At 44.6% G+C, this 23,446-nt stretch overlaps 1 protein-coding gene across 1 annotated transcript in view; it reads left to right on the top strand.

Moving 5' to 3' along the window:
- ARHGEF38 (Rho guanine nucleotide exchange factor 38) overlaps positions 1 to 2,349 on the top strand; it is a 169,830-nt gene extending 167,481 nt beyond the window's left edge. The window contains exons 13-14 of the mRNA XM_075336792.1: positions 396 to 658; positions 1,778 to 2,349. Of these exons, the coding sequence (XP_075192907.1) occupies positions 396 to 658; positions 1,778 to 1,963 (449 nt within the window). The 3' untranslated portion in view covers positions 1,964 to 2,349. The remainder of the gene's footprint in view (positions 1 to 395; positions 659 to 1,777) is intronic.
- Positions 2,350 to 23,446: the final 21,097 nt, after the last annotated feature.

The following is a 23,446-nucleotide window of genomic DNA, read 5'->3' on the forward strand; positions in this document are numbered from 1 at the left end:
TTGACAATGCACAACCCCGTCACCTTCATAGTAGCCATGGCTGGCTACTGCACATCTGGCTCTATTTGAATAGGGACGGATGTGCAGTATCTGGCCACAACCATTTTATGTTATGTTGACGGAGTTGTGCTATTCAGCTCCGCAACTAAGCACTTCTATACGCCACCAGCGCTGGGTGGGAACAAGTGATGTCAGTGGTGCCAGGTGTCGCAGCCCCACCAATTAGATATTGCTGACCTATCCTAAGGACAGGCCATCAATGTAAACGTTCTGGTCACCACTATCAGTTGTCTGCTCAAAACAGTCCCTCTCCAGCATAAGCCTGCAGCACTTGTATACTCCAACAGGTCACATCCATCATGCTTACACTTATCCCCTTACTTTCCCTTTTATAGTACTACAAGGCTATGTCTACTCATCCTTCCTAAAACCCTACAACCCAGGGAGGCAACAGAAAGATTCATCAGACAGTACCTTCTGTGAAGAAGATTTTGATGATCTAAGTATGTTTGTCTCCTCCCGGCCTTCTCGTGATAGAAACAGTCGTGCATCACAGGGGAGTGCTGGAGATAGTAGTCCATCCTCCAACGGAGATGATGAAAAACATGAAATTAATGAAACGGATACAGAAAATTACCAAAACAGTGAGGATTGTCATGTAAGTATCTTGTTTACATTTCTTTAGATACAAATATGGCAGTGACATCTTATACTTACTGTGTTTCTCCGAAAAGAAGACACTGCCTTATATTATTTTTTGCCCCGAAAAATGTACTAGGGCTTATTTTTCGGGGTAGAGCTTATTCTTGGGGAAACACGTTTGGGTGTAAGTTTACCCCCCCAAAAAGCAGACTCCCTTCCCAGGAGAATAATACTTACCAGACCCCGGACGTCTGCGTGGCTCCCAGGTCCTCCTGCAATCTTCGGTGGGCGCTCCCAGCATGTATGCTCCACACATTCCTCCCCTGTTTCTGGCTGACACACTCACATACATCAGATCACACCCACTCATACTCACACATCAGATCGCACACACACACATCAGATCGCACACACACACATCAGATCACACACAAATACATCAGATTGCACACACACACTCACCACATCCACCGATACCGATTGTTTCCGGCGGGCAGGGGAAGATGGGATGCAGTGCAGTGGAGTGAGAGGACCTGCGATGGAATGCATAGAGGACCTGCTGTGGAACGATGTGATCAACAGCAGGTCCTTCGTATGTTCTACCACAGGTCCTCACACTCCACTGCACTGCGTCCCATGTTCCCCTACCGACCAGAAGCAATCGGTTTTGTTGGATGTGGCGAGTGTGTGTGTGATCTGATGTGTGTGTGTTTATGTGCAAACTGATATGTGTCAGTATCCGATCTGATGTGTGCGTGATCTGATGTGTGTGGGTGTGCGTTCCACCGTAGGTCCTTGATGTGTTCCCCTGCAGGTTCTCCCATTCAGCATCTGGTGAATATGATTGTGGGGTCTTCTGTCTTCTCTCTTTTGGGGGTGTTTGCTTTCTATAATGAAGTGTCCTGCAGTATTCTTTAACTTTTTTAGCTGCATGGACACTTCATTATTGAACCGCAACTAGGGCTTATTTCCGGGGTAGGGCTTATTTTTGGAAAAACATGTAGTTGTTCTAAAAGAACATGACAACTAGAATAATGCAGTATATCATTGCACAAGTGTTCACCAATCCTGCTCTTACATAAATTCAGAACTTTTATATCTAACGGTTTATGTAATTTTTTTGTGTATATTTCAGATTTTCTATGCTGTTTATGCTTTTGAAGCACGAAGTCAACAGGAGCTTACCCTGGAGGAGCATCAGAGGGTCAGAATCATTAAGTTCTGTGACCTCAGTGGAAATAAGGAGTGGTGGCTTGGGGAGGCACATGGCCAAAAAGGTTATGTGCCAGCCAATTATCTTGGGAAGATGACATATGCCTAGAAACATGTTCTTCTCTGTTACAGGACAGTGACGATTTAGAAGTATCCTAAATTATCCAAAGTGAAGGATCTATTATTGGGGGTTTTAGATTTGCAGAGTTCAACAAAATAATGTGACATGACATGGTAACTGAAGTCAATGCGTAGATCCACTATGGGTTTACTGATTGTAAGCTCTGAGGAGCAAAGATATTTTAAGTGTAAAGCACTTATATGTGTCATTTATGTGTGATGTCCATAATTTCACTATAATATGGTGTATGATACTACAGTAATGCAAAGTGTATGAAGTATGATTAATGCACTCAACTTAAAGGGATCTGTCAGCAGGTTTTTGCTATATAATCTGAGAGCAGAGTAATATAGGGCAAAAAAGCATGATTAGAGCGATGTATCACTTACAGGGCTGCTTGTTGTACTTTTCATAGAATACCTGTCTTGTCTGATATAGATGTAGCAGAACTGTCTTTTGCTCTGTGTATAACCCACTCACACCCCTGACTGGCAGCTTCCTATGCACACTATGAATTGTGAGCAAGAAGCCAATCAGTGGTGGGGGCGGGGTTACACAGGTTAGCCTGACTGTCTGGCATATGATGTATAGTCCGGGAGGTTTATCCCCTTATCTGTTTTTCAGTTTTTTCCTCCCTTTCTTCCAAAAGACAGGACGAGTTTTACGTTTCAATAAAACTGTTAATTTTATCATATAGTGTACTAGAAAACGGGGAAAAAAACAAGTACAGTGACAAAAAGTGCAATTCAACAATTGTTTTTTGGGTATTTTATTTTCCCTGTTCACTACATGGTAAAACTGACCTGGCAATAGGATTCCCCAAGGTCAGTACAAGTACATAGCAACCAAACATGTCTAGTTTTTCTTTTATTTAATTGGTGAAAAAAAATTATGAAGTCTGTTAAAAAAAAAGGCTTCATTTTCCAAGATCCGTAGCGTTCTCAATTTTCAGCATATGGGGCTCTGTGATGGCTTATTTTTGCTCCCTGAGCTGACATTTTTACTGATACCATTTTTGGGTAGATGCGATGTTTTGATTGTCTCTGGCATTTTGTTTTTTATTTCCTCATTATTCCATTTACCGATCTTATTAATTTATTTTATATTTGATAGAATGGACATTTCTGAACACAGCGTTTCCAGATATGTGTATTGTTTTTATTATTATTGTTTTATTTTGAATGGGGCAAAAGGGGGTGATTTGAACTTATCTATTTTTTTGTATTTTTTTCCTCACTTTTTATTGCAATTACTAGTCCCCTCAGGGGCCTTGAAGCTGCGATCATCCGATCACTTGTGCTGTACAGAGCGATTCTTCAGCAGAAGTGATGACTTCCTATGATTGTCAGCTCACAGTTGGCGTTCACGGGAAGTTTGTCATGACAAACCTCAGTAGTTATCAGATGACTCCTGGCTGTCATGACAAGCAATCAGTGCCCTACGATCACATAACGGACCACTAATGGGAGCAGGGAATGGCGCGCTCCCTGCCGGCACAAATTAAATTCCACTGTCAGAGATTGACAGCGGTATTTAACTGGTTAACAGGCACGGGCCGATCTCTGATTCACCCACGGCTGTTAAATCCCTGCACATGCAGCTGATCTGATCAGCTGACATATACCTCTTTTATGTGCGGTATTTAACTGGTTAACAGATCAGCCGACATGCAGGGAAAGATACAGGCTCGGTGTGCGAGTCCACATCAAAGGCAGGGTCACAACCTTGGACGTACCAGTATGTCCAAGGTCGTGAAGGGGTTAATCTCCTGCTGATAAAATACTGAGAATATTGAAACTACAACACACAGCATAATAAGTGACACATCCCTGGAATCCAGCTCTTGTGCCCCTACATCATGCTGCTCTCAGATTAAATAGCAAAAACCTGCTGACAGATTCCCTTTATACAAAGATGAGCACTACTAAATCAGACTACAGACAAAACTACTTTCTGTAAGTCCAAGAAAAAATAGGTGTCTGTTCATGTCCGTTACATTTATAATTCCCTTGATACTGTAAGGGAAGATTTGAAGGATTTACTCAAGTCTTTGGATTTTATAGTTATCTATACATTATAAAGTTTAGCGTGTAATGTGTACGTAATTTCACATGTGGTGGCCCTGTTGGAGATTGGATAAAATGCTGTGCAGGTTCCTACCAAATTTTTTAATAGTCCTTGGTCCCCTGGATTCAGTGATGTCAGTTGAGTTTCGGAAAGTCAGACATTAAGTCGATCCATATAGGACCATATCCAGCGCTCTGTATAAGAATTACAAAGAACGACCCCAGTGTAGTGTTATTAAACAAGGCACTGGGATGTAGCTACAATTGAAAATCCTTAGGTCATGAGTATTGCGGTGGTCAAAGTTTATATATGAGCCCTAATGTTTTATATCTGGAGGGATGAGATTTTAATATGTTAATTTGTGACTCCGCTTATATGAAACTAGAAATAACTAGAGGGCCCAGGAGAGTCATTACAAGAGGAAATCATTTCAGTGGAATCACTATTTAATATGTTGATTTTTTACAAATAACATTTCACAATCTCAGATGAGGTTAGGCTACTGCTAAAGCACCACTCCAGCAATTTTTATTCCAGCGCTGCAGTGGTCCTTTAAACCTAAATCACTATTCTACTCACCTTTAACCGATGACGCTTCTGTCCCATGGCGCCATCTTGTGACCATAGCTTCTGACTGGCCGGAAGTCAGAACTTACGTCACAAGCTCTCAATGTATCTCTATGAAAGCCAGAACGATGCTCTCATAGACTTGTATAGGGTTGTGACCTCTGGTGCGCTACATGAAACACTGGAGTTGCCGGGAGCTACTGGAGTGAAAACAGAGGGTGAGTATAAGATCAGGGGAAGGGGACTTAGATTTAAAGCAGCACTCTAGCAAAGAAATAAAAAGGCACTGCAGTGGTGCTTTAAGTACATAGATTAAAGTGACCTGCTAATCACAGCAGGGGGCGTGCCTGACTAGTTGACCTCGCCCAACAATGATAATCTCCTGAAGCGAAAACAAACATTGCAGGTAAACAACAGCACACAGTGTGATAAGATACATCCCTGTAATCTGTGTGCTAACCCCTATAGCATGCGGTATTCAGATTACATAAAACCTGCTGACAGATTCCCTTGAACTAAGCCAATTTGTTCATAGTTTCAGGGAATATCGCTAAGAATGAGTTAAGAGAAGGAGCTCAGGTTTCATAGTGTTATTATCACTATCAAGGTCACAAGAAGACCTTTATATCAGAGGAGCAGGGACATTCTGGAATCACACATGGAGTACTTTGCGTTATCTTTGGATTTAATCCTGAGTTTAGTTCAAAACACCACCACAATAACTGCATGTGTGATGCCCCATCTAAAGCTGCCCAACACAAAACCGAATGCAGGAGGGAAGTAATGCTCGGGTGCACAGAGTGAACCTAGAACCTTGTGCTTGATGCCATGAACAGACTGTCATGCTCTGCGTTACGAATCAGAGAACAGTGTTATATACAGATGGGATATTGAGAAGCGAAATAGTGTTTTCCAACCTTAGTCTATAAAGTACAGAGATTATGGGAGGACTTTCCAAAAATGATGCTCTACTGATCCTAAATGAGGTGTGAAGAGGGCAGTTTAATGTGCAGTTGCATATGGCTTCCAATCTGGAAAGAGGTCCTCTTGTCCTGTACTTCTGCATAAAGTAGGTCAGTGGGGGCTCCAGGGATATGTTTGTCATATGATCTGCTCACCTGAGAAAAAAAAACAAGTAAAAATAAAATAAACTAAAAGAATAAACTAAAAAAAGAATTCAGCCTTTGACCCCTTGCTGCTCGGTGATTCCTCTTCTGGCCATGATGGGAATGTGATGTCCACATCCATTCACAGATCCGTATGATTGGCAGAAGATGTACAGAGACGGTCCTTGTTCATTTTACTTTGTCCTTAAAGTCATTAACTGCTGCAGCCAATCACTGGCTGAATAATTGGTCAGAACGTTAAGTGAACCTAAGTGGACATTAGGGACCAGTCTAATGCCCCCCATACAGATTAGACTAATGTGTCAATATTGACGGTGTCAGGTTTCCAGGTTTTCCAGTTCTCTTTTGAATGAGCTTGCCCTCAGTTAACATGGAGTTTAAGGTTCTGTTGCCCTACTTCCTGTCCAGCTGCTTAAAAGGCCGCCTCTCAGCCCAGTCCAGTGCCTGAGTATACTGCTTGCTGTGTGCTCCTGCTTTGCTGTTTCTACTTCCTGATTGCCTTGGATTCTCCTGAAACTCTACCGACCGACTCTGGACCATACCCGGTTTTCTTCAAGCTGTGCCCGGACTCCGTCTGCCGTCTTTGATCAGCACTCTGCCCGGTTCGTAACCACTCTGGACAATCATCCCGTACGGACACTCCTGGACTATACCACTTGCCCCTTGTGTACCGGCTGCCGCACATTTAGGCCTTCCAGGGTTGATTGCCGGACAGTCCCTGTACAGGGGTTCGCTCTGGTGGTCTCCCTGGGGGAGTCCGGTGCGTGGCCCCGGGAATCCCCTTCGCTCCGTTTTGTGTGTTGTTTTACTGTGTTTATTCCCGTTGTGTATCTACCGTGGTGACATATTATATAACATCTTGTACCAAGAACTCGTCTCTGTTGTCATTGCCCTAACGCAATCGAAATCCTCAGAACATACAGTAGTATTACATTATACTCAGGCCATAAGAGGATTTCGCTGGGGCAATGACTGAGACACGAGTAGATCAGCTCTTTTCCATGATCAACTCCTTGCAGCAGGAGATGGAGGCGGTGCAAACTAAACTCAGAGATGTGGAGGCACAGCTGGGCCATGATCACCAGGTACTGGGTCCGGCTATTCAGGATTTGCAAGTCAGAGTGGAGGCTCAGGAAGCCGTCCCCACTACGTCCGTATCAGCTGCCGGTATGCCTAGGTTACCCCCATTCCGTTTCAATGGTGATCGTAGTCAGTTTCGTGGATTTGTGAACCAATGTATACTGTTTTTTGATGTACATGCTGATTATTACCGTTCTGACCGGTCCAAAGTGTTATGTATAATCATGTTATTAACCTCACGAGCACTGGCTTGGGCTAATCCTATGATAGAGAATCGGGACATCCGTTTAAATCACCTGGATGACTTTCTGAACGCAATGGCGCAAATGTTTGATGATCCGAATCGCCGTGCTACCGCTGAAGCGGCTCTCCTTTCCTTACGTCAGGGAAAGCGTTCTGTCGTTGAATACGCCACTGAGTTCAAGAGGTTAGTGGTAGACACCGACTGGGGAAACAATGCATTATTGTCTGTATTCAGAAAAGGTTTGTCCAGTACCATCAAGGACGAGTTAGCTCGTTCCGAATCTCCAGGGGATTTTGAACTGTTTCTCCAGCACTGTGTGCGTATTGATACCCGCTTGACGGAGCGTAGACAGGAAAAATGGGCAGCTGTAAACCGTGTAAACAACTTTGCGTTTCCTTCTAGAGAACCCGCTCTCAGGACACCACGGGAGGCCGAGGACGTTCCTATGCAAGTGGACTCTCTGCAAAAGCGAGAGACCAACGAACGTCGCGAACACCGGCTCCGTGAGCGTTTGTGTTTCTATTGCGGTCAATCGGATCATTTCTTGATCGACTGCCCGAAACGTCCGAATCGCCCAAATAAGGTATTGGCAGCCATGGCAGAGTGTGACAACACGGACGCAGAGTCCGATATCTCTGAGGCAAGTGGGCACTTGGATGCGGTATTTCCCTTGACTGTAATGTCAACCTCACCGAAGGACTCAGAAGGGAAATATACCCATTGCTCGCTCCCCATTCAGATCCGGTGGGAGGGGCATCTAATACCTACCTCTGCAATGATAGATTCTGGGGCAGGGGGAAATTTCATGGACTCCTCTTTTGCCAGGAAACACGGTATCCGGACTCAGCAAAGATCCTCACCGGTTACCATGGAGACGGTAGACGGATCTCCGTTAAGCTCTGGACCAGTGGATCAGGAAACAGTACCGCTAGAATGCGTGATGAAGCCAGGTCAGCAGGAGACCCTTGTTTTCATGATAATTTCTTCTCCTCATTTTCCGATTATTTTAGGTATTCCGTGGCTACGGTCTACGAATCCGGTCATCGATTGGGAAACTAAGGAAATAACCTTCCCACCGCAGAGTGGTCCGACCATTAGTCCAACTGTTCCGGTTCCAGTAACACCGAATGCGGAGGGCACTGTACAGGTACCTGTTCTACCCCCGGTTTATGATGACTTTGCTGACATATGCGACAAAAGAAAAGCCGATCGGCTTCCCCCGCATAGACCGTATGATTGCCCCATAGACTTACTTCCAGGGGCGGAGATTCCGTTTGGCCATGTCTACCCGTTGGCGGCACCTGAGCTAGAAGCACTAAAAGAATACATTGATGAGAGCCTAGCCAAGGGATTTATTCGCCCGTCTACCTCACCAGCAGGGGCACCCATCTTTTTCGTGAAAAAGAAAGAGGGGACTCTGAGACCCTGTATTGACTACCGGGAACTGAATAAAATAACCATCCGGAACCGGTATCCGTTACCGTTGATTCCTGAGCTATTGGAGAGGGTCCAACAGGCAAAAATATTCACCAAATTGGATCTCCGTGGGGCATATAATCTACTTCGCATACGTCCCGGAGACGAGTGGAAGACCGCGTTCCGATGTCGGTATGGACATTTTGAGTACCTAGTGATGCCTTTTGGACTTTGTAATGCTCCCGCGGCTTTCCAACATCTAGTTAACGATATTTTTAGGGATATCATGGACCAATTCATGGTGATTTATCTGGACGATATCCTAATTTTTTCTGATTCCTTACAGGAACACCAGGAGCACGTCAAGACCGTACTTACCCGGCTGAGGGAAAATCACCTGTACATTAAACTGGAGAAATGCGAATTCCATTGCTCACAGATACAATTCTTAGGGTATGTCATCTCTCCTCAGGGACTGAACATGGAGTCTGGCAAGATACAAGCAATTCTGGACTGGCCGGAACCGGGTAACGTCAAAGAGGTACAACGCTTTGTCGGTTTTGCCAACTTTTACCGACGTTTTATCCGTAATTTTTCAGAGATCGTTCGTCCCATCACTCTGTTAACCAAGAAAGGACAGAAGTTTGTGTGGTCCGCCCAGGCCCAGGAAGCCTTCCATCGTCTCAAGGTTTGTTTTACCTCAGCGCCTATATTGGTACATCCGAATCCCGCACTTCCCTTTATCGTGGAAGTCGACGCTTCCGACTACGCATTAGGGGCCATCCTTTCTCAAAGGACTGGGGACAAGAGTCTCTTACATCCGTGTGCTTTCTTTTCCCGCCGGTTGTCCCCTGCAGAAAGGAACTATGACATTGCGGACAAGGAATTGTTAGCGATTATTTCCGCTTTCAAGGAATGGAGACACCACTTACAGGGAGCCGCGCAGCAAGTGATAGTACTCACAGATCATCGTAATCTGGAATTTCTTAAGTCTGCCAGGTGCCTGTCTCCACGGCAAGCCCGTTGGAGCCTATTTCTTAACCAATTCAATTTTGTCGTTACATACCGTCCAGGTTCACGTAATGGGAAAGCCGATGCCTTGTCCCGAATCCACGCCGTGGACTCCGTGCCTGGAACCCCGTCTCAGACCGTGTTATCGGATGCCAATTTCGTTGGAGTAATCCAGGACCAGGACTTGTGGAAGGACATCAAGCTGGCCTATGATGGTGACGTATTTCTTGCTGCCCCCCCGAATGATGTAACTCTTGTTCTTCGGAATGGTGTGTGGTTGAGAGAGCGACGCATTTATGTCCCGGAGGCCGTAAGACTTCGGGTTCTCAAGTTGGTCCATGACTCCGTGTTGGCTGGTCATAGGGGGGTACAGAAGACGCAGGAATTTCTGAGCCGTTTTTTCTGGTGGCCTACCTGTCTAAAGGATGTAAAGGACTATGTCCACTCATGCATGGTTTGTGCCCGGTGCAAGGTCCCTCGTGTGGCTCCTACGGGACTCCTCCAACCGTTACCCGTGCCATCTCGCCCTTGGGGGTCTATCTCCATGGATTTTATTGTGGAGTTGCCAGTCTCAGGCGGGCACAATACCATCTTAGTGGTGGTGGATCGATTGACTAAAGCTGCTCACTTCATTCCGTGTACCGGTCTTCCCTCAGCCGCAGAGACAGTGGATTTGGTTATCCAGAACGTATTCCGATTGCATGGGGTACCAGACGAGATCATCTCTGACCGGGGCGTGCAGTTCACGTCTAGGTTCTGGAAGGGCTTTTGTACGGCACTCCAGATTGATGTCTGTTTGTCTTCTGCATACCATCCTCAGACAAATGGGCAAACCGAACGGACGAATCAAACCCTGGAACAATACCTTCGATGTTATGTCAGCCATCTCCAAGACGATTGGTTGAAGATGCTTCCGTTGGCGGAGTTCTCCTATAACAACACTCAGAGCAGCTCCACTAAGGTAACGCCCTTTTTTGCTAACTTGGGTTATCATCCGAATGTTTTGCCTAGGTCACCGGTTGCGGTTTCGGTGCCGGCGGTGGAGGACAGATTGACAGAGCTTCGACAGAATCTGGAGGTTCTAAAGGACACTGTGGCTACGGCCCAGGAGCGTTACAAGAGGTCGGCAGACACTCACCGGAAACCGGCACCCATGTACAAGGTAGGGGACTCTGTATGGTTATCCACCAAAAACCTGAGATTGGGTGTTCCTTCGCAGAAGCTGGGACAAAAATTCATCGGTCCGTTTAAGATCACCGGGATCGTGAGCCCTGTGGCCTGTCGGCTACGGTTGCCGCACCATCTAAAGGTACACCCGGTCTTTCATGTGTCTCTCCTCAAACCTGTCTCCCCTAATACGTTTCGTGGTCGTGTTGTGCCTCCTCCTCCGCCTGTGATGGTCGACGGCGAGGAGCAGTTCGTGGTTGAGGACATTATTGACTCCCGGCTCCATCGTCGTCGGCTTCAATATCTGGTACGTTGGCAGGGGTACGCCCCCGAGGACGATTCCTGGGAACCGGTGGGTAACATTCGGGCACCCCGGAAGATCGCTCAGTTTCATCGACGGTTCCCGGACAAGCCGGGCCCTGATCCGTCCTGAGGCCGTCTCTGGGGGGGGGGAGTAATGTCAGGTTTCCAGGTTTTCCAGTTCTCTTTTGAATGAGCTTGCCCTCAGTTAACATGGAGTTTAAGGTTCTGTTGCCCTACTTCCTGTCCAGCTGCTTAAAAGGCCGCCTCTCAGCCCAGTCCAGTGCCTGAGTATACTGCTTGCTGTGTGCTCCTGCTTTGCTGTTTCTACTTCCTGATTGCCTTGGATTCTCCTGAAACTCTACCGACCGACTCTGGACCATACCCGGTTTTCTTCAAGCTGTGCCCGGACTCCGTCTGCCGTCTTTGATCAGCACTCTGCCCGGTTCGTAACCACTCTGGACAATCATCCCGTACGGACACTCCTGGACTATACCACTTGCCCCTTGTGTACCGGCTGCCGCACATTTAGGCCTTCCAGGGTTGATTGCCGGACAGTCCCTGTACAGGGGTTCGCTCTGGTGGTCTCCCTGGGGGAGTCCGGTGCGTGGCCCCGGGAATCCCCTTCGCTCCGTTTTGTGTGTTGTTTTACTGTGTTTATTCCCGTTGTGTATCTACCGTGGTGACATATTATATAACATCTTGTACCAAGAACTCGTCTCTGTTGTCATTGCCCTAACGCAATCGAAATCCTCAGAACATACAGTAGTATTACAGACGGCTTCGGTCGACGGTCTACTGTGCCCCAAACAACTGATAGTCGGTGGAGTTAAATATCCGCCATGTCTGATTTCAGACTGCTGATCCTTTTGTTCTCTTGGGGATATCCAGCCACCTGACATGTCTGGCGACTCTCTCATAGACCCCATAAGCCAAACATGTGCTCCTGTTTATGGGACAGCAGCGAACATGGCTGTCAGCTGACGTAGAATTCGTGGAACAGCCATCTTGTGTACGTGGGCTTTAGAATAGGCAGCATATGACTCCCCAGGGTGAAGGGCACCTATCTTAGACAATAGATGGCAGCTATAATAATAAAATGACATGGGCGAGACAGGCATTAGAATGTAGTTATTCAATCTTTGGTGATAGGAGTCCCTCCATGGTAATTCTTTCCCTCCTGCTTGCTATTTCTGCAAGACTTGACCTGTTGTACTTTGGCGACTCCGTTGGTCATTCTGAAAATTTCTAGTACAGACATGTAGCCCATGATTAACAGCGCAGCCTGAGAAGCCACCGGTCACCATTTATCACTGTTGCCATGGTTTCAGCAGAGGCAAAGGCCAAACAACCTATTGAGCTCCACATTAATTACTTGTAAAGCTGTGCTGTGTCGCTGATTTCTGCCCGCGTGGTTATAAAATAACTCTCCGGGCAAAGTCATGAAGCTGAAGCGGCTTCGTTACAAGACTCTTGGCCTTCTAATAGGCCTCCTAACACGCTAGTGAATTGCTGTCATAGTGAGATGAATAATTAATATGCAATGTTTTCCGTTTATTCATGTGTGAGACAAGCGCAGATGCATGTACACCGAGGTTTAACACTTTACCTGCCAGAATGAAGCACGCTGTGAAGGTCCACAGTACATATGTGCAGTGTGCAGACATGCAGCCAAAAATACTGAACAATTAAGCATATTCATGTATATCAAACTGGGGCTACAAAGCGATTCTGGCCTCAAAGCAGGTTGTGAGGTCAAAGATTGCTTGGTGCCGCTGCTACATTGCAGCATAATGGTAAATGGGATGTCATCGCAACTGGCAAAGTTCTGTGACCACAAGCAAGTTGTGAAAAATCCAACTTGCTTGACGCTTTGTGCTGCTGATATATCAGGAGCACTGAGCAAACTTTGACCACGCAACAAGGGTCTCGGCCCAAGTCCTTGTGTAGCCCCAGCCTGAATGTGATACTACTGGATCTACCATAGTCAGCAAATGCAATACCTAGCACCTTTATTGCAATTTATCTTATTTTTTTAGTCTTGTGCAACATTGAACACATTTTCTGTTCCTACCTAGAACTTGTCACCAGATTGCGGTTGATGGATTTTTATTTATTTTTTTAATTTTGTGCCGTTTTAGTAATTCCAGTAATTATTATTTTATGCTGTAATTGCTGTTTTGGGCATTGTTTAGATTTAAAAATTGTAGCATGTAGGCTATAATCCAAATCTAAACTAATATGCCTATAGTACCATCATTGCTTCTGTTACCTGCAGGTGTAATCATGTGTCGGCCATTCGGGCAACACGTTAGATGGCTGTGAAAGCCGCTAAATATAGCCTGTCTCGGTGACACCGCTCGCTACAACCTGTCACAGCAGCAGCTGGTGGTACAAGTCGGGAGGAATGTGACAATACATCATTATGCCAGAAAATAAAATAGAAGAAAGACGTCACATAAACCATAATTAGAAATGAAAATTAAATCTATCAAGATCTGTCGGCAGGCCATAAAAAATAAGTGAAAAATATGTTAAAAAGGGAATGAAGCTTTATTACCAAGAGGCTAGATTTTACATTTGTGACTATGCAGCCAGTTAGGTGAAATTTTACTTTAATAACACATCCCGTTAATATGCAATATCCTGCTAGACGGTTACACAAATGTAAACTGTATGATAGCAAATGATATATGATCAAAAATGCAAAATGATTTTTATATTGTCATAAACAAGCAGCTAGAAATGTACAGACAGAAATTTACTAAAGAATTGATTTATCTATAGATGCTAATATATAATAAATGTTTATATTCCAATCTCTGTTTTTGTGTTTTATTATATACAGTTTATTTCCATTTTAATATATCTTGCAAATTCTGACTGAAACACATTAACTTCTGTGTATAAAGGCCCCGTTACACGCTACGATATATCGGGCGATATGTCGTCGTGGTCACAGATTCCGTGACGCACATCCGGCATCGTTTGACATATGGTAGCGTGTGACAGCTACGAGCGACCGTTAACTAGCAAAAATACTCACCTTATCGTTGCTCGTTGACACGTCGTTCATTTTCAAAATATCGGTCACATTCCTGGATGCAGGTTGTTCGTCGTTCCTGAGGCAGCACACATCGCTCCGTGTGACACCTCGGGAACAACGAACATAGCTTACCTGCGTCCCGCCGGCAATGAGGAAGGAAGAAGGTGGGCGGGATGTTACGTCCCGCTCATCTCCGCCCCTCCACTTCTATTGGGCGGCCGCTGTGTGACCTGGCTGTGACGCCGAACGTCCCTCTCAGGAAGAGGATGTTCGCCGCCACAGCGAGGTCGTTCGGGAGTAGAGTACGTGTGACAGGGGTGACCGACTTTGTGCGACACGGGCAACAAATTGCCCGTGACGCACAAACGATGGGGTAAGGTGCGATCGCACATGCGATTGCATGATAAATCGACGCATGTAACTAGGCCTTTAGTCTAAACAGCATGGAAATAGGAAAGGATCCATCATTCATAAGGATGAGTGAGCTGTAAAACAAAAAACACCTTTGCATACCTTCGGTGCATGGGGGACAATGACTATCTCAGATGCAGCCCACCACATATTATATATTTGCATACACACACACCGTAGGTGAAATAAGTATTGAACACGTCACCAATTTTCTAAGTAAATATATTTCAAGAGTTACAATTGACATGAATCTCACCAGATGTCGATAACAACCCATCCAATCCACACAGGTAAATAAATAAATCCATAGATATCCATACATTTAGTGATGTGAAATAATGGGAAATAACAAAGGTAAAAAATATTTAACACATTGTAATGCTGGTGGTAATGGACCCGATACAGGCTGGGCTTACCAAGGAGGGATGTAGCTAAGTAACTACCTGGTCTTTACTAGAGCCTTTGGTGGTAAGGATAGACTGTGCTGCAGTTAGTCACCATGTACCATTCCAGAGCACTCCGCTGGTCAAGACAGAAGGAACAAGTACAAAGAGCACAGGCAGAGACAGACAGTTCAAGAATGGGAAAGGCAGCACAGGTTCGAAACATGTAACCAGGATCTGAAACGGACTTATCTGGATATACGAGTACATAAACCAGGTCGGTATCGGGTGAGTCAAAGCCACCAGACCGGGAGAAAGACAGCAAACTGACTTGAACCAAAGCTTGGGCAAAGTGTGAAGGGAGGAACTGCCTTTTAAACCCACTATTACGGGATAGGCCAGAGCAACAACATTTGCCGGAGGCACATGATTGAACTTCTGCAGAGTCTGGCGATGCCTCACTACTGCTGGGTGGAGACTCTCCAGCAACAGGAGGATGTAGCACAACCAGAAGTGCTGCAGGGATCCACTCACAAAACAAAGGAGGAGCAGAGCAGTGCTTGCAGTGAGTGGCACGGCGCTAACCAGCCAAGCAAGTCACAGGCATGACACACATGAAGAAAGAGATTCAAAATGTCTTGCACCAGCTCATATTTATCAATTATTAGAAAGCAATCCTGCCACTTAGTGAAAAATAATATCATGTGGTTCAACTAATTGTGTTTAAAGAGATGTCTCGTTACCAAACTGCCACACAAGATACATACAATACTTATTTCATGCAATAAAATACAAATTAATTCCACAGAATTGGTACAGAAACCTTTGTTGGAAATTACAGAGGTTATATGTTTTCTGTAGTTATTGACCAAGTTTGCACACACTGCAGCAGGGATTTTGGCCCACTCTTCATACAGATCTTCTCCAGGTCTTTCAGGTTTCAGGGCTGTCACTGAGCAACATTAAGTTCCAGGTCCATCCAAAGATTTTCTATTGGGTTCAGGTTTGTTTGCCTTGTCTGTGTTTTAGGTCATTATCATACTAGAAGACCAAGCCATGACCCATCTTCAATGCATTTACTGAGGGAAAGAGGCTGTTCGCAGAAATCTCATATTACATGACCCAGTCCTCCCTTCAATACGGTGCAGTTGTCCTGTCCCTATTGCAGAAAAGCACTCCCAAAGTATGATGTTTTCACCCTATGTTTCACACACGGACTTGGGGAAGATCTGGCATGAGGCAAGACACACAACAATTAGGGGTTTCACGACAACAAACAAGGGGTACATGGGGACATTTTAAGAATGGTGGGCCCTGGTGCTAGTGAGGGGAAGATCGGATACCTCCTGCACTCACCTGCAGCTGCACCCTGCAACCCTAGACAGTCACTATACAGGTTTTGCACCTGTCACCGAGCAGGATACCTGAAGCCCTGAGAGACTTCGCAATAAGCCTGACTAGTGAGTGGACACGTGAGGACCACTAGTCCCACCACTGCACTAATACAACAAGAAGGGAAGGTACAACAGACAGAGGAAACCACTAAGGGGTTCCCAGCTTCACGGCTGCAGTCAGTCAGACACCAGGACTGCAGCCTACACCACTTCACTGCAACAATACTCCAGCAGCTCCTTACACTTCAAGGCCTACCTAAAGAATGGGTTCCGAATAACTGGCACCCTCTACTGGGAGATGTGACTGTATACATTACAGTTCAAAACTTTGGGGTCACCCAATTTTGTCTTTTCCATGAAAAATCATACTTTTATTTATCAAATGAGTTGCATAATCAATAAAAAAATATAGTCCAGACATTGACTAGGTTAGAAATAATGATTTTTACTTGAAATAATAAATGTCTCCTTCAAATTTTGCTTTTGTCAAAGAATGCTCCCTTTACAGCAATTACAGCTTTACAGACCTTTCGCATTCTAGCCGTTAATTTGCTGAGGTAATCTGGAGATATTTCACCTCATGCTTCCAGAAGCCCCTCCCACAAGTTGGATTATCTTGATGGCCACAAGCTGTTCCCACAACAGCTCAATAGGGTTGAAATCTGGTAACTGGGCAGGCCACTCCATTACAGATAGAATACCAGCTACCTGCTTCTTCCCTAAATAGTTCATGCATAGTTTGGAAGTGTGCTTTGGGTCATTGTCCTGTTGTAGGATGAGATTGGCTCCAATCAAGTGCTGTCCACAGGGTATGGCATTGCGTTGCAAAATGGAGTGATAGCCTTCCTTATTCAAAATCCCTTTTACCTTGTACAAATCTCCCACTTTACCAGCACCAAAGCAACTCCAGTCCATCACATTACCTCTACCATGCTTGACAGATGGCGTCAGGCACTCTTCCAGCATCTTTTCAGTAGTTCTGTGTCTCATAAATGTTCTTCTGTGTGACCCAAACACCTCAAACTTCGATTCATCTGTCCATAACACTTTTTCCAATCTTCCTCTGTCCAATGTCTGTGATCTTTTGCCCATATTAAACTTTTCCTTTTATTATTCAGTCTCATATATGGCTTTTTCTCTGCCACTCTGCCCTGAAGGCCAGCATCCCGAAGTCACCTCTTCACTGTAGACGTTGACACTGGCATTTTGCGGGTACTATTTAAAGAATCTGCCAGTTGAGGACCTGTGAGGCGTCGTGTCCTCAAACTAGAGACTCCAATGTACTTGTCTTGTTGCTATGTTGTGCAGTGAGGCCTCCCACTTCTCTTTCTACTCTGGTTACAGCCCGTTTGTGCTCTCGTCTGAAGGGAGTAGTACATACCTTTGTAGGAAATCTTCAGTTTCTTAAGCAATTTTTCGCATGGAATATCCTTCATTTCTAAGAACAAGAATAGACTGTCGAGTTTCACATGAAAGTTCTCTTTTTCTGGCCATTTTGAGAGTTTATTGGAACCAACAAATGTAATGCTCCAGATTCTCAACTAGATCAAAGGAAGGTCAGTTTTATAACTTCTCTAATCAGCAAAACTGTTTTCAGCTATGCTAACATACTTGAACAAGTGTTTTCAAGAAATTTCTAAACATCCATTAGCCTTCTAACACAGTTCGCAAACACAATGTACCATTAGACCATTAGAACACTGGAGTGGTGGTTGTTGGAAATGGGCCTCTATACACCTATGTAGAAACTGCATTCAAAACCAGACGTTTGCAACTAGAATAGTCATTTACCACATTAATATATAGAGTGTATTTCTGTAATTTAATGTTAGCTTCATTGAAAAAAAAATGTCTTTTCTTTCAAAAATAAGGAAATCTCTAAGTGACCCTAAACTTTTGAACTGTAGTGTATATGGTCGCTTTATATACCCTCCCCTAAAAAAAAAAAAAAAGTCAGCTCTAGTAAATAAGGAAATATTTACTTGAACCGCCTTTGTGTTAACATGGATATAGCTGGGGATAAACTAAGCATATGAGATTTACCTAGAACACATGGGTATAGAAGATATGGAGAAATGTGATATTCAGTGAAAATAGGGGGTTTTTTTTGTTGTTTATTCTACAAAAATCTGGTACTGCAAAAGAAGGGAATTTTGTTACTTACCGTAAATTCCTTTTCTTCTAGCTCTTATTGGGAGACCCAGACGATTGGGGTATAGCTACTGCCCTCCGGAGGCCACACAAAGCACTACACTAAAAAGTGCAAGGCCCCTCCCCTTCTGGCTATACCCCCCCGTGATATCACGGGTTCTCCAGTTTTAGTGCCAAAGCAAGAAGGAGGAAAGCCAATAACTGGTTTAAACAAATTAACTCCGAGTAACATCGGAGAACTGAAAAACCGTTCAACATGAACAACATGTGTACCCGCAAACAACAAAAAAATCCCGAAGGACAACAGGGCGGGTGCTGGGTCTCCCAATAAGAGCTAGAAGAAAAGGAATTTACGGTAAGTAACAAAATTCCCTTCTTCTTCAGCGCTCTATTGGGAGACCCAGACGATTGGGACGTCCAAAAGCTGTCCCTGGGTGGGTAAAGAAATACCTCATGTTAGAGCTGCAAGACAGCCCTCCCCTATGGGGAAGCCACTGCCACCTGCAGGGCTCTTCTACCTAGGCTGGCGTCCGCCGAAGCATAGGTATGCACCTGATAATGTTTGGTGAAAAATGTGCAGGCTCGACCAGGTAGCTGCCTGGCACACCTGTTGAGCCGTAGCCTGGTGTCGTAATGCCCAAAACGCACCTACGGCTCTGGTAGAATGGACCTTCAGCCCTGAAGGAACCGGAAGCCCCGCAGAACGGTAGTCTTCAAGAATTGGTTCTTTGATCCATCGAGCCATGGTGGCTTTAGAAACCTGCAACCCCTTGCGCGTACCAGCGACAAGGACAAAAAATGCATCAGAGCGGCGCATGGGCGCCGTGCGGGAAATGTAGATTCTGAGTGCTCTCACCAGAACTAACAACTGTAAATCCTTTTCATACCGGAGAACCGGATGAGAACAAAAGGAAGGAAAGGGTATATCCCGATTAAGAAGAAACGCGGATACAACCTTAGGGAGAAACTCCTGAATAGGGCGCAGCACTACCTTGTCCTGGTGGAACACTAGGAAGGGAGCCTTGAATGACAGAGCCGCCAGCTTAGACACTCGCCGAAGCGACGTGATCGCAACCAGAAAGGCCACTTTCTGTGACAGGCGCGAAAGGGAAACTTCCCTCAGAGGCTCGAAATGCGGCTTCTGGAGAGCAACTAGTACCCTGTTCAGATCCCATGGATCTAACGGCCGCTTGTACGGGGGCACAATATGACAAACCCCCTGTAGTAACGTGCTCTACTGCTGCTTTTGTCTGTTTATCTGGGCGCATTAGCCAAGAATAGCGACATACAGTGAATGTATATCATAACAATAAACCGTGCAGCACATGCAAGCGAAGCAGCATTGAAAGCTTGTGCCTTAGCACAAATTGCTCTACTGCTGCTGTTGCCCAATCTGACAGTAAACACTGCAGCACATGCAAACGAAGAAGCATTGAAAGCTTGTGCCTCAGCAGCATTGCTTATTTGCTGCTGTTGCCCAGAATAGCGACAGTACAGTACAGTGCATAGCATATCAGCACACAGCCCAAAAGCCCACTTCAGCATTAGTGGTGTCAGTTGCTTACCGCCCGCACAAGAGCGGGTGCGAGGTCGCCCAAAAACCTGTGACTGGTTCCGTTCTCCCAGAGTGGAAACCATAATGGCTGCCGGCTTCTCTTCCCCGTCCTGTGCAGAGGGGCGGGCCGTGGGCGAGCCCCAGCCAAGAGCGGGAACCCGGCGTCTCACTGTGTTCAGTGAGAGGGGGCTGGAGAATGCAAAGCAGACTCCAGCTCCCTGCGCTGAGCTACTGTACAGCGTCCCGCCCCTCCTCTGACTGGCAGGGCTGGGGCGGGAACGAAACGAAAACTAGGCCGCAAAGCCGGGGACTCTAGTAATAAGCGCGGCCGTCCTATGTGCACGGCCGACGCCGAAGTCCCCCGGCGCACCACAAGTCCCAGCCGCGCCACAATGTAAAAAACAACCAGCAGCGGCCGGCGCGGCCGTTTTCAATACATAAATTCACTCAGCAAAGCTGCAGTGAATAATAGCACCAGCGCTCCGCGCTGTTGTCCCCGGCGCACTAACACTCCCAGCAATGCTGGTGTGTGTGGGCGCGATGTGCATGGGAACACAGAGTACCTTGATGTAGCAGGGCCCTGTCCCTGACGATACTCAGCTCCATATCCAGCAGGTTCTTTTGGGTCTGTGGATGGAGCTCGGTCTCTGTGCCTGGAGACCGGTAAGATCCCACTTCACCCAGAGCCCCTCATGGGGATGGGGAAGGAAAACAGCATGTGGGCTCCGGCCTCTGTACTAGCAATAAGTACCTCAACCTTACAACACCATCCACGGGTGAGAAGGGAGCATGCTGGGGGCCCTACATGGGCCCTCTTTTCTTCCATCCGACATAGTCAGCAGCTGCTGCTGACTAAAATCTGTGGAGCTATGCATGGATGTCTGACCTCCTTCGCACACAAAGCTAAAACTGGAGAACCCGTGATATCACGGGGGGGTATAGCCAGAAGGGGAGGGGCCTTGCACTTTTTAGTGTAGTGCTTTGTGTGGCCTCCGGAGGGCAGTAGCTATACCCCAATCGTCTGGGTCTCCCAATAGAGCGCTGAAGAAATCTATATATGTGTTGGTAGATAGAACCTGTAGGAAAAAATAATAAATGAAAAATAAGAGAAAAATTATAAAAATATATAATTTAAATAAAAATGAGATCAAATAAAAAATATTAAGTAATAAATGATAAATAAGAATAGAAGTGAAATTAAATTGAATGAGAAATTCTAGAAACAAAAATAGAAATAAAATTAAATTAAAATGGAGTATGAAGCCGATTAAGGGAAGAAGAGAAAATAAAGAAAAAAAAATCTATTATATAGGTATTTAAATAGAAAGGAGAGAAATGGTAAAATGAAAAAATTCAAACGTTTAGAGCTGAGGGTGTGTACATAGCGGTTATTCAAAGGTAAAACTCTCAAAGTCTGAATTTAGGCCTTTAGGGGCAAGAGTATCCAGTGTAAAAGTCCATTTTAATTCAATGCGCGACATTTGAGACAAAAAATTACCACCTCTCCAGTTAGGACGCATTTGCTCTTTTCTAAACAGTAGATGGATATAGCTGGGTCCCCCTGGCTGTCAATTTTTAGCTGATAATTTTGCCGAATATCATCCGATATAAAAGGTAAGTAGACATGAGTATTTTACCGTCTGCAATAAGTTTCCTTCGCCGACTACTACGTCTATAGTCCTCATTTCTTGGTGCAACAGCTTGAAACCAGTGTGCTTTAAAATCTTTATAGGGAGACACCTTGCTGATGCAGTATAACTATCTTGTGTCTTATAGCTGCGCTCAGTCTTGCCATGGTTTCTAGAATGTGCCAAGAAACTGGCTTCCACCTTGGTGACAGTTTGGCTGTTCCTTTCAGTTTCAAGCCTCTTACATAGCAGTTTCTGTTAAGAACTGTGATTAATCATCATCATTTTCATATGTAGGTTAAATCACGTGTGTTTATTCACACGACTAAAATCCTACAAGACGGCAGACTTTGTGCCAGTGCACATAAAAGAATTGGTGCTTTTCCCGAGGCAAAGTGTTTTATGCTAAATATTGGTTTGGAATTTTCTTTATTCATTCACTATGCATTTTGTTCATTGATACAGTGCCTTGCGAAAGTATTCGGCCCCCTTGAACGTTTCAACCTTTTCCCACATTGCAAGCTTCAAACAAAGATACAAAATTTTAATTTTTTGGTGAAGAATCAACAAAGTGGGACACAATTGTGAAGTGGAACGAAATTTATTGCTTATGTTAAACTTTTGTAAAAAATAAAACAAATATTATTTGGCCCCCTTAAGTTAATACTTTGTAGCGCCACCTATTGCTGCGATTACAGCTGCAAGTCACTTGGGGTATGTGGTCAAACAAATCACAGAAAAAACGATCAAAGGGGAGTAACCCGAAAATATAATCACAGAAAAAAATACTCCTAAAATTTTTTTCGTTAAACTTTTATTAAATATCAATATATTGAAACATACACTGTCCTACCAAAAATACATATAGTTCAAGTTTCTGTATTTGAGAGATATATGCCAAATCTATCTAAAAATTTACATTTTATGTAAGTCTCTTTTTCAATGCATGGTTAATTATTGGATCTGGATGATAACAATTGTATATTAAAAATGTTTCTGCAATGAATGTTAAAAAATTGATGTATCATCATTTGTAAAGTTGACTGGTGGAGCGATATAAGCCTTTCCCACCATTTGCTGGGATATACCGCTGGCAGGTCCACTAGACTGTATTTTATATTGTACTTTAGACCCTTAGGGTATTTTATATTTTTCTGAACACCCCCCCCCCCTCACTTTATGTTTCAATATATTGATATTTAATAAAAGTTTAACGAAAAAATTTTTAGGAGTATTTTTTCTGTGATTATATCACTTGGGGTATGTCTATCAGTTTTTCACATCGAAACCACCTGTATATGGGAAAGTATGTCATGTTCAGTTATGCAGCTGATCATATTGCAATTTGGTGAGTGCCGACAGTCTTTTTGAGTAGATTAATGGGAGTCATATCTTCTGAACGTGCACCCCTTCCCTACTAGCCACAGGTGATTTTGTCCTATATAGAAGGCTCCTACTTGCCCATACACAGGAGGTTTTGGAACCCAGAAAGAGGCTTCAGTATAGAGTAGGTACCCAGTTACGAGATATGATGTGACTAGGCAACTGGGCAGATATAAAAAATGGCCGTTTTTTGTATGTTAAATATCTCATTTTTTCTTAGATTTCCTTTAGCAGTAATGCATATCTATATTCTTACATTCATGGTTTTCATGCCTTAGCATTTCAGAGTGCAAACTGTTTTGTTTTTTTTTTTGTTTTTATGTCTTGTTCAGTTCACATTGCAGTTTGGTGAGTGCTGTCAGTCTTTTTGTCTAAACCCTATTTAATTGGCAGTCTAACTTTCAAATTTCCAGTAACTTTGCAAAAAAAAAAAAAAGTGTGCTGTTCCAAAGTAAATGAAACCCTGTGGCAGCAGGTTGTCCAGATGAAGGCTAAAGGGGTGACCCTATCAGCCATAGCAAGAGAAGTTGGGCATTTCAAG

The sequence above is a fragment of the Anomaloglossus baeobatrachus genome, chromosome 1, assembly GCF_048569485.1.
Source record: "Anomaloglossus baeobatrachus isolate aAnoBae1 chromosome 1, aAnoBae1.hap1, whole genome shotgun sequence".
NCBI classification, from domain to species: Eukaryota; Metazoa; Chordata; class Amphibia; order Anura; family Aromobatidae; genus Anomaloglossus; species Anomaloglossus baeobatrachus.